Source organism: Cephus cinctus, unplaced genomic scaffold, assembly GCF_000341935.2.
Source record: "Cephus cinctus unplaced genomic scaffold, Ccin1 Ccin1_scaffold0013, whole genome shotgun sequence".
Lineage (NCBI taxonomy): Eukaryota > Metazoa > Arthropoda > Insecta > Hymenoptera > Cephidae > Cephus > Cephus cinctus.
Genome location: NW_014332762.1, coordinates 1,930,950 through 1,942,694, shown reverse-complemented (window position 1 = coordinate 1,942,694; position 11,745 = coordinate 1,930,950). Strand labels below are relative to the sequence as shown.

Genomic DNA, 11,745 nt, shown 5'->3' with positions numbered 1-11,745 from the left:
AATAATGATGGAAGCTAGCACCGCATCGCTGCACTCCTTAACACAGGCAGGCATAAGGTGCTGGCTTTTGTCTTAGTAAATCTTATCGAGCTTACACTGTACATTTGAATTTAAGATTACAAAAAAAAAAGATTTAGGCAATATCTGATAAGCGGCCTCTTTCTAAGGGTTGCTCTGGGAATCAGTTGTAAGTTGTGGAGAATCTCTGCCCGCCAGGCTACCCGTTCGTGATCACGTTCAGCTCGGCTACGACGGGATATGCATTATCGACGGAAACGATGATCACAAAATTCTATTCCCGGACTCGCCGCTACGATTTAGCGTCATGTTTTTGGTATCGCCTAAAACCGTAGCGTTGTGCATCTCCCTACTGATCTCTGGCGTTGTGCACCTCCCCACTCATCTCTGATACCTGCTAGTTTTAAATGATACAATCATTACTTGCTAGTTGAATCTTTATAAAGAGAAATTACATATTTCAATATTTCATGTGCAATCTTGGATATTATCATCAAACAAACGTTTAGTATCATTTCGTCAATATGTCACAAGGAAGAAGTAAGTAAAAGTATCAACATATTGACAATATTTGCATTGAATTATTAGAAATTTACTAGTTGTTTATAATATATAAATAACATTGAAATTATTATTATTACATTAAATATAATAGATCCTTTTGTCCATGCATTGACATAGTTAATGATAAAATTTATTTTTCTATTGTTACAGATTCATCTGGAGGAAGTAGAAGGAATCACCGTGCTTACCATTACAACAACAAGAACAAGGTGAATGTTGGTGACAAAGGCAAGGAAGTTCTTGAAAATATCAATGAGAATTCTTTAGTAATCAAACAGTTTCGTGCTTATGCTGCTGAGTTGGACAGTAAACATGACCGATATGAAAGAATTGTAAAGCTTAGTCGAGATGTCACCATCGAAAGCAAGAGAATAATCTTTCTTTTACATACTCTTGACAAGGAAAGTAAGAGAGATACTGTTCTCGGAGAGGCTAAAATTAGACTGGATGCTATGGTTAAAACTCTTTTCAAAAATATTGCTCATGAATTAGATGGACAGGATGTATACGAATACCTCCGTGCTTATAGAGCTGGTGTTCAGGAATTTGTAGAAGCAATCACCTTCTACCAATATTTATATGACAACTGTCTACAAGACTGGAAAGATCTAGATAAGTCACTGGTTTATTCAGTTGTGGACAAGAGCAAGGAGAATGAGGATGATCAACCACAGACTAGGGTAATATGTACCCCTGTAATACCATACGAGTACATCTTGGGAATAGCAGATCTGACTGGAGAGTTAATGCGAAAGTGCATAAATAATCTTGCCTCAGGAAATATTTCAAGTTGTTATCAGACCTGCAATTTCGTGAGAGATATGTATAAAGGATTCCTAGGATGTGTAGGTGCCTCAGGCAAAGAAGTTAACAGAAAACTATATACGCTGAAACAGAACTTGGCCAAGATGGAAAATGTCTGCTACACAATAAGAGTAAGAGGATCTGAAATTCCAAAGCATATGCTGGCGGATGTCGCTATTGTTGCTACAGAGGAATTCGCTGCTGAAGATGATGAAGGTTATCAGGTGTACTAAACCTTCAATATAATCTATAAACAAGTTTCTATTGTGAAACTAAAATTTAATCGTATAATTCCTTTATTTTTACTATATTCCATGTTTTAATCATAAGACAGTAGGTTAATAACAAAAATAAACGTTTACTACCAAAGGAGAAAAATTCATACATACAAGTTACATACGTCAGTGATGCTACACGTATTTAGAAAATTCCACAACTCTCAGTCACTGATTCTTACTCAATGTTTCTCTTTCCTTTCCAACTTCACGTTTCCTCTGAACTTTCTGAACAACATGAAGGGTTGTATTCAGACTCATCAACAGACTCTTCTGCTGAATCTTCGAATGATAGTTCCTCAACCTCCGAACCTGCATCAGATGTTTCTGTTCCTAATGGAGTCTGCGCCCTTCCTCTTGTTATAGTGGTATGTTTAAACTCCAATTTATGCTGCGGATTCTTTCGGTAACATTTAATCCCATATGGGCATTCGGCTCTGTCATCGGGAGTGTCATAGTCACTATCACCAGGATGGCTAAATTCAGCCTTATGGAATGCATTCTTCCTACAAAGAGGGATAACATACTTAATAAGAAGGCAAAATAGTACATCAATTTACCAGACAAATTGCAAGAAGTAATCAATACCTATAACAACTAGTTCCATAAGCACACTTATCTCTTCTTGCTGGTTGTGTAGTTTCAGAATTCTGCTGCATCGCGTTCCTAGAGTCCTCAGCGCTCGATTCTACGTCCGTTCCTCTTACTTCACTCACGATTGCCTGATCACTCTGATCGCTAAAGTGTCGTCCACAATCCCACTTTATTTTCTTATTAGCATCCTCGACAGCTGTCGTCGTGGTCTCATTCACTTCTTCTGTATTCTGGTCCTCCAATGTGGACGACGTTATCTCACACAGTACAGGGGACACTTTAGGGCTCGTAGACTGAGCATCTGATAGGGCTGATAACAATTGTGGTGCCTCCTGAAAACTGCCGATTGAAAGATACACAAAAATGCAAAGCATTTTCTCAAATTTTCTGAACTATCTACGTTCAAACGTATTTGCAATCTAATTATAACTCTTATGCAACCTGGCACCATAGATATCTTTAAAAAATGGATCATCTTCTAACTTCTTCCTGTTGGTTTCACCTTCCAAATGCAATGTGTTTGCTTCCTCTATAGTTGGATCGACTTCAATACTGCTTGAAGTGTCCTTCATATTGTTGTTTGGCAGCATTATATCCTCGACACTTGTTTCCAAACACAGTTTCTTAGCAGGAGGCTCCTTATCTATCCTTTCATCAGCCTGCATAAAATATGAATTATAGAGCAGCGAATAATAAGGGTCTTATTTATCTGAAAATATTGTATAATAATTTACTTCTCTTCTTGTCTCTAAATTGCTGTCACCCATTGTATCATCTGTAGAAATTATCTTAAAGGAACATTTCTTGTGTAATAATGAAAACAAGTCTCCAGGATAAATGGGCACTGTATCACCAACTTTTAGGACTGTCCATTTGGTGGAACCAACTGGTCTCATGTAACAGAATGCTACTTGATGCTAGAAAAAGTAGTTTGTAGTAATAAAGAATATATAGCATCGCAGTATACTCTGTGAGTTTTTGAGGTTGGCTATTTAGTAGCTCCTCTACGAGTCATTATAAAGAATATTACCCGCTGTAAACATACCGGAGTTATAGTCAGTTCGCCACTTGGTGATAAATTTATAGTGACAGCTTGCTTGGGTATAGTACTTTTAATCTGAATGGATGAAGATAACGTTAAAAAACAGAATAGAAACAAATATTTGATAATTCAAGAAAATTAGATGTTAATCTCTTTTTTGGTTGTAAGATACTCTGAATCTTATTACACATACTATCGTATTGAGTTAACTCACTCGTAAGCACAACGTACTACCAGGTACTACTGTCAAACGTCGCAACGAGTCGCAACAGTTTTCCTTATTGCGTTGCGATAGTTCAAAGTCTTATTGGCGGGAATTTGAAAATTCATTTAAAGCTAGATATTCAAAAGCTACTCTGAGACTACTTTACATACAAATGGAATTAAATATATTAGCTAAATTTCTAAAGTCACAGTTTACTTACTCCAGCCGAAGAGCTATCAGATCCAATTATATTATTTCCAACGTGTAGATCGGCCTTTGTCACGGCGTCCGCGTCGACACGTACAATTTGTAGTTTTTTTACCATTGCGTAATATGAATTCAATCCGTTGTATCGATTAACTGACGATTTTTCAAAGAATGCCAAAGATCGCGCACCAAATTTAATACACGTAAAACAAAACAATAGAGATCCTCCAATGCATTCTCGTTTTCCGCATTTGCCAAATGTTGACGTCAATGAAATTCAATTGATGCCATCAGGTTGGCAGAGTCATTGGTAACAAAATCCATGGACAGGAATAGAAGCGGAAGAACGACTCACATTAATAACAATGAAATTTCTTCATTTACAGATACAAAGAATGTACACGTTGATAAATAAATAAAAAGTGAGAAAAAATGATAAAAGAAAAAATGCGCTGAGAAATACAATATGGATTCGACGCGACATAGCGAAGCCCTCTGCTGCGCCAAAAGATTTCGTACAAAAATGTTGCCAAAATGAATGCACTAATTTTTTTTATTTTCATTGTGTCTCGTTACCCCGAGACTATGAGCCAAACAACATCGACCATGTATGAAATCGGTAACCAAACATAGAGCAGTTCTTCTTTGCTTTCCGTTTTCTACTTTAGCTCCCACCATTATTCATACGCAATATGAGTTTCGCATATGCAACTTTCAAATAATTCCGAAATTTCGAATAAATGAAATCTCCCATAGCATACTGTCTCGCTTTGCGCGCAGATGAGGCAGGAACTTTAAATAATCGCAAAGATCGGTTTTAGTTCCGTTCAACATGGCCGATCGATCGACATTTCGTACGAATCACGTTCCGTCTCAAAATTGTAATATACTGTAGGAGTAAATATCCGCCGACCAGTGGGAATTGACACGTCAGAAGTTGTTGCGGTTTTTTCTCCATGTTCACGTATTTTCTCTTAATCGCAAACAATCGTTTCATTACTCTTAAGTTTCACGTATAATCCTTATTAATCGTAGCACTTTTTAACAGTGTCTCAATAAAACATACTCTACGCACACCTATCACAGTGCTCCGTGACGATTTGTTTCGTTAAAAGGATTTTTAAATATTGATTCGACCTGCAGTAAAAATAAGTGCCAGACACATAGAACGAAATGATTCCAAAAGAAAAATTGTATCGCGTGACTATGATAGTTCGATTAGTTGAAAATTTCAAGTTTTCCCGCGAAGCGATAAATTTAGGAAAAAATAAAAATTTCTTAATCGTCTCGCAAGAATATTTAAATATATACGAACAAAAAAACGTTCGCGTCATAGGTCGGCGAAGTAATCGCAAACATACAAGTTTCCAATACAAATCTCAGCCTCAAAACGCTGCATATCGTTTTCAACAATGCGAACAGTTCACCTCTAATTTTAAGTCTATAACGATCTCATTTACTCTTTGTCGGTTCATTTGTAAATTAATAAATAGTATCGCCTTGTGGAATATCCTATTCTTGAAATACTGTCTATTCTTAGAATATTTAATAAGTACCTAGTAATATTTATACTTTGCTTTCCTCCTTCATCCTTTTTTGTTTATCTCCATTATGATACAGTTCTGCACCTGAGAACTATGGTCACGAATCATGTAGAATTGGACTCGCAGAAAATTCCTTTTTCTTTTTTCCCCACCCTTCTTTCGATCAGCATTTAATAACTATTCGCACTTTCATCAAATACATCTCTCGTACCTTTAAATAAATTTCCAATTCCAATTCGGTTCCCGAATAGGTAAACATGTGATAGCGCAAAAGGCGGTGCACTTCACGCAGGTGGCGCCAGTGGCATGGCGACCATCTTGCGCATTCAAATCGTCTAATACAGCTCTGTTCACATCGATACCTAACAAGTAAGTATAATGACACACGTGAGCATTTCGCGTAACTATTCATTATTTCTTTTGTCCCCGACAAAACATCAGGTATTTAAAGATTAACGTCCAATGGCAATAGAGCGCACGCCGTGAGCAATCTTACCAAGTAAAAGTTTTCATTCTTTCACCTTAATTAATTATTAATAAAAGCGCGTCCTAAGTAACCTGTAAAAAGAAGGCTTTCACGAAAAATACTCGACGCACCAGTCGTTAATAAATTGCCTTCGTGTCAACGAAGATCAAAAAATGGAGCCCTCGCGCACTCGAAACACAATACTCGTATAAGTAATAATAATAACAAAGTGAATAATGACGAACTTCGATTCCGCGAAATATGACGAAAGAACAAAACAAAATTCATGAAACTCGAATTACTTATCGAAACAATAAACGTCGCAGAGTACGGTTCCACGAGGGAAAAACGCAACAACGCAGCAAACTTGTCTCGCATAATTCGCAGCATCGCTGCTGCGTGATACCTCCTGTACATTTAATAAACGTCCTATAGCTCTCAGGTACAAAATTACTTGTCACGTATAATTCTCAACTGGTCGTACACCCTGCGGTGCACTCATTATAGATTTTCAATAAAGCGAAACCAGTGTTTATATCATCAACTCGCCTCCCACATCCTTCCACCCCTCCCCCTTCCCCCTCCCCCCTCGCCCTCGCACGCACCCTTAACGCTTTACGCTAAAAAATACCAATGCCATTATGCACGGAGGAGGAAAAGAAAGAAAAAAAGGTAAAAATCAATAGTCTCTCATCGTTAACTCTTACTTACGATCTTATCAAGGCCATTTAAGAGTGGCGATTCGAATGCTTCGTTAAGTTACGTTAGGAAAGTCTTCAAATAACTGAGGGACTATATTAAAGAGGATTCATGAAAACCGTCGCGCATCGTGAGTCCGAATTGTTTTTAAAATCGTCCACGGTCCTTATCCGCGCTATTCCGTTTCTTCCTTCGTTCGTTATAATGCATTTTACTTTCCACAGTATTATTGCGCAATCCTCGAGGTCGTACAGAATTTTCTGGCGCGCCAGTTCACGCCTTTACACATAAATATGACACGTGCGGTTCTTAATCGTCGACAAGGAATACAACGTAGATACACGTATACCAAGAGGCCATTGTTTTATACCTTACTCGACCGTAAAGTCGAAATACTCGCGAAAAATCCTACATCCGATCGTACGAATTTCCATCGTAAGGCTTCTGCCTTGCTCGCATAGTAAACATAAGCTAAAACTGGAATGGTGCTGAATATTCTGTGGGCGAATACATGGCTTTAGATAATACTAAAACCTTATTAGTATCTATCCTCGCATTTTCATCGAGCTCCTGTCCTCCATTAACGGGGATCCTGTCCTTGCATTCCAAACAATCGCTTCTCCTGGCACCCCTGCACAATCCATCACTCAGTTTAAAGTCCTCTATCTATCTATCTGCCTTACTAAATCTTCAAACTTCTCACAACAAGAATTCCTGGACTTCCCATGGACGCGCACGGACTTACTCTATATAAGGACTACACCAGACTTGAGTAGCTCTCGATTGGCCATACATAGAACGGACGTTGAGGATAGCCGTACGGTAGAAATAGTAGTTCAGTCGAGGATGACGAGTCCCGACTTCCTTCTCCAATTATCGAACCTGAAGTTCCATTCGTTTCAGGCTCTGGCTATACGACGGTTCCTCCGCTTTCGGCTGGACTCACAACGTGCAAGGCAGTTCCCACTTGCCCAGTGCCACTCTGGGTGCAGAGAGAGAAATAATGAACAAGGATATTAATGACAAGCTCGCAATCGCTTATGATAACATGCAGATAATTGCCTCGGGAATTCCGGCAGGAGTGCGAGACTGACAAAGATTGGCTAAACCATACGGGAGACAGTGACAGTCGATTGACAGTGCGCTACCAAGGGAGTGACCGCAAGTAGACTTGGGTCGGTTCTACGGTGCACTGTAAAGGAGAATACCAAAGAGGTGTCTATACGGTGGTCACAGTTGCATTGCCGAGGATTTCTTATCGTTGTTGCAGCATTTTGGAAAAACTTAAAAAGCCTCGGCCTACTTCCTATAGCGCGCTTTATTCATTCCATCTATCTCAAGCGGTCTAAATGAATATTAAAGAAACGATAAGTCATACGTACCATGCGAAAACTCAGGACGGCATCCACGGTTTCTTGCGTCAGCCAAAGCATCGCACAGAACATTAATCTTTCAATTAAAGGAAAAGAAAAGAAATCTCAATTCATCCTCGAGAGCCTTAAGGAACAAGCGCAAGCATCCTTCGATTAAATAATAATGACGATGACGATGACGATTACTTGTTTTCTTTTTTCTTCGTTAAAAATAAACAACGCGAGTCCGTGTAAAAACATTGAAACCTGCAACGCCGAGATTTACCCAACGTGACGAATTGATCGTATCGCTTTGCGGCTGCGTAAAATTTTTTTTATAATTTTTAAAAAAATTATAATCTTTTAACGCACGTCAATGTACTGTCTCTTTTTTTCTTTTTAATTCCAATTAATCTTTTTGTCAACCCCCTATCAATCACGCTTACATTACTGCAACATCGATACCGCACGTTTCCTCACACGAGTTCCGCGATTACAGGCGCTACGACATACGAGGCAGTTTCAATTTTTCAAATAATTTTACAGTCACGACATTTGGCACTCGCTGATTCTTTTTTTTTTTTTTGTATTTTTCCCCTTACTCTCGCAAAAATCTCGGAAAATTGAAACGCGCTGCGCTCGTTGACGCGACGCGTTTTCGAGAAAAAGAGAGAAAAGAGAGAGAAAATAAAAAAGAAAAATATATTCACAAGCAGGAAGCAAGCAGCGGTATATTTTCATTCAACTTTTCGCTTTATTTTACAACAAGGCAATTTTATCGTTTCCAACAGAGGATAAAATGTCACATTATTCTTATTATTCTGGGACAATAATCTTGCTACGTAATCCGTTGCTTCTCTACGATTGACTAAGCTAAGCTAGTAACACTTTACAGGGACGAGGGAGGGAAGTGGGAGGGACAGGGAGAATCGAGGGGGAAAAAAAAAACAGTGATTCGCATTTCGCTTTTGGGTTGCGGGACACAAGGTGCTGAGACGTATATTATATCTCTCTTTATCTTTCGCTCACTCAATTTATCAGGAAAATATGCGGAGCCTAGTTTTTTTTTCTTTGAAAAAAAAGAAGGGAAAAAAGGGACCTGCCCTGTTACAAGACCTCACGGGGCGCAAACAACGTCACTCTCAAAGATGCAAACCAGACATAAATATAACACTATCTATATTTGCTCTATCGTGTTTCTCATCGATATTCCTTTCTGAATACATTTTGACCAGACATATTAGGTTAGGCACAGAAGTTACAAAAACGGTCAATTCAATGAATGAACGTAGAACACGACTTATTTAATAAAATGTTCATGAATCGGCAACGAGAATCGTTCCTGACACTTTTTTCTTTCGATTAGATTGTTTGGAAATCTAAGTAAGTGTCTGAAAGCACGCAAAGGTATTTAGTAATTGGCCAAGTGCTGGCGCCTAAAGCAGTGCATCAAAAATAAACGGTTCGATAATGAGTTAACAATAGCGATAATAATGGCATAAGTGAGATCACGGTATCGTTAAATTTTGTTACGATGCAAGAGAATCGCTAAAAATTAGTAAAATAGAATGATAAGGGAAATACGTTCAGGCATGGTAATTGACCGTCTGTGCTCTTTTGCAAATTCATATATGGTACGGACTTGGACAAATTTCCGAAGATCTCTAACGCTTCGTTCGATGGCACTTTTCGAGCGTCATTTCTATCGGGTGCACATGCAGTACGATAACATGAATAAAAGGTGAACGAATAAAAGGTAAACGTTGAAAGGAACCATAAAAGAAAAAATGCCACGTGGCGATCAATTCACGTGGAGACAGATTAACCGAAAAGTTTAAAAATGACGTTTAAAGAGTTACCGTGAGAACAAGTCGGAGTAATAAGGAGTCTAAATATACTACGTAATACTTGAGTTGGTAACCGCTACAAAAAGGTGGAGAATAAGGGGGTTGGGTTCCCGGGATCAAAGGATCGCATGCAGTAAACGGAGACTACACGATGGGGGAACAGTATGGAAAGAGTCTAGTAAAAAATGAAAGAAAATTGACTAAAGTATATGCGAAAGCGTTACAGATCTTCGATGATTTTCTGGACCAAGATACGGTACCTGAGCTAGTACTATATATACAAAATCTGATCGATTAATAATTATTTAATAGACTCTAAAAGTTACGGGGCTTTAATAACGATAGGGGATGGGTTACATCAGAGATCGTTAGATCGCATGGAATTAATGTTGCTATGGGGATTGCTATGGTGGTGTGGCCTGTGCAGGATGCTGTTTATGGTGAGAGGACCTACCATGTGACCGGGTCTCGCCCACGTGTAGACGTATCCGTCCTGACACGCCGTCACGAAGCAATCTTCCCTAAACACTAATTCAGTCAATCTCTCGTGCGCCAGCTTCTTGCAGACGAGCGGCTCCAGTACCGGACACTCGTCGAACCTGGGACACCAGGCTGTCCCTATCAACCTCATCGGATCGTCCATCGCGGAACCGGCCTTCTTATTCGCACCTAAACTTCCACCGACACTGTTCGAGTTAGTCGCGTTCGCGTTAATTCCCGATTTTTCGGCACTACTGTTTTGCACCGGCCCGTTGTTACTCGTACCGCTCGCCCTCATAGTCAGGCTAAAGTTCCTCTTGTGATTGTCACCCTTACGCTCGCCGAATCCGATCCCCACTAACCTTTGTGTCAGCGAGTTCACCGTGGACACTGCTGCGTTGGTGCTCGTACTATTGTTACTACTTTCGTTATTAGCACTCGCGCTTTCTTTCAAGTTCACGTTGTTCGTGTTGTTGTGTTTCGCGTTGTTCGCGTGGTGATTCGTCGTGGCACCGTTGCCGCTCGTAAACGTACCCGACGATGAGAAACTCCCAGAACCGGCTGTCGAGGCTCTCTGCTTTGGGTTCACTGGCTGCCTGAGCACGTCCTCCGTGATATCCCAGAGGCATAATTGCGTGTCCTGGGAGACACTCCCAAGCCTGTAACACGTTCCGCCGGAAACTCTCAGTTCGGATCCGCACGAGTTCCTATTAGAGTGAATCCCCTGGGACGCGTTCGACAGCCTGCATGGCTTCTCGTGGAAGTGATTATGGTTGTTGTGCGGCATCGTCTCGTCGTCTGAGCCACTGAAGTCCGGATCGTGGTCTCCGTAGGAGGTAGTGTAAGGATCGAAGGCCACCACGCTTACCCAGCTGTGGTGACCCTGGCCTCGAGCTACCACCCTCTTCTCGTGGAAGCTCCAGATCGTCACGAGGTCATCCTCACCGCCGACTACGACGTATCTTCCGTCAGGGGACCAACAGACACACAAGAAACCACCAAAATAACTTCTCGCCGAACCCACCAGCTCCATCGTGTCGTAGTGAAATACTCTGAGAAAGCCATCCTGGGAAACTACCGCCAAATTTGAGCCACAGGGGCTGAAGGCAAACTCGTTTATACAACATCCTTCCGCTCCGATGACCCATCGATAAAGCGGATTCCGTGTCGATTTCGTTTTACAGGTGTGTATCGCGTAACCGTCCCCGGACTTGAAAGGCTGATAATGCGGCGGTGTCGTACCGCAAAGTAGCTCTTCGTTATAGAGATAAAGCTGGCCGGAACTGTGAGATACCAAGAACAGGTTGCTCGATCCAGGAACCCATTTTATACACGTAACTTTACTTTTATCTATGAGCCTCTGAAACACGAAAGGATATTTAATGGCTTAGAGCCTGCCTGCCTCTGAAGTACTGCTAATTTCTGTAAACTCAGGGTAAAGACAGCCGCGACCGGTTCAGGGATATACAGAGCATAAGATCGTTTATCGGAGGATGTGTAAGAAAAAAGTGAAGCTTCGAGAAAAACAGATTGAAGATTGACTAAACGCAAAATAGCTAAAATTAGCACAAAATCAAATCTGTATTTCAGGATGGAAGACTCTGGGGTTATTCGGTAGCCATTGACTGCCATAAGAAGATAGCGAAAA

General features: G+C 40.3%; 2 protein-coding genes across 11 annotated transcripts in view; one reads left to right on the top strand and one right to left on the bottom strand.

Annotated features, from left to right (window-relative positions):
* Positions 1 to 311: 311 nt before the first annotated feature.
* On the top strand, positions 312 to 1,762 carry LOC107264217 (translin-associated protein X). The gene is made up of 2 exons (XM_015732238.2): positions 312 to 558; positions 733 to 1,762. The coding sequence occupies exons 1-2, from the start codon at positions 543 to 545 to the stop codon at positions 1,617 to 1,619; spliced, it is 903 nt and encodes a 300-aa protein (XP_015587724.1). The 5' UTR covers positions 312 to 542; the 3' UTR covers positions 1,620 to 1,762.
* LOC107274705 (WD repeat-containing protein 20) overlaps positions 1,725 to 11,745 on the bottom strand; it is an 11,948-nt gene continuing 1,927 nt past the window's right edge. The window contains exons 1-6 of one of the 10 annotated variants that reach the window (XM_025081164.1): positions 3,723 to 6,282; positions 3,286 to 3,372; positions 2,990 to 3,172; positions 2,697 to 2,914; positions 2,250 to 2,594; positions 1,725 to 2,167 (exon numbers count right to left, since the gene is read on the bottom strand). In XM_025081164.1, coding sequence (XP_024936932.1) covers positions 1,870 to 2,167; positions 2,250 to 2,594; positions 2,697 to 2,914; positions 2,990 to 3,172; positions 3,286 to 3,372; positions 3,723 to 3,827 — 1,236 coding nt within the window. In that variant the 5' untranslated portion in view covers positions 3,828 to 6,282 and the 3' untranslated portion in view covers positions 1,725 to 1,869. Of the gene's footprint in view, positions 2,168 to 2,249; positions 2,595 to 2,696; positions 2,915 to 2,989; positions 3,173 to 3,285; positions 3,373 to 3,722; positions 6,283 to 7,163; positions 7,401 to 7,480; positions 7,611 to 7,800; positions 7,868 to 8,475; positions 11,458 to 11,745 lie in introns of those variants that run through there. The other 9 variants (XM_025081167.1, XM_025081155.1, XM_025081161.1 and 6 more) reach the window with 9 other exon arrangements.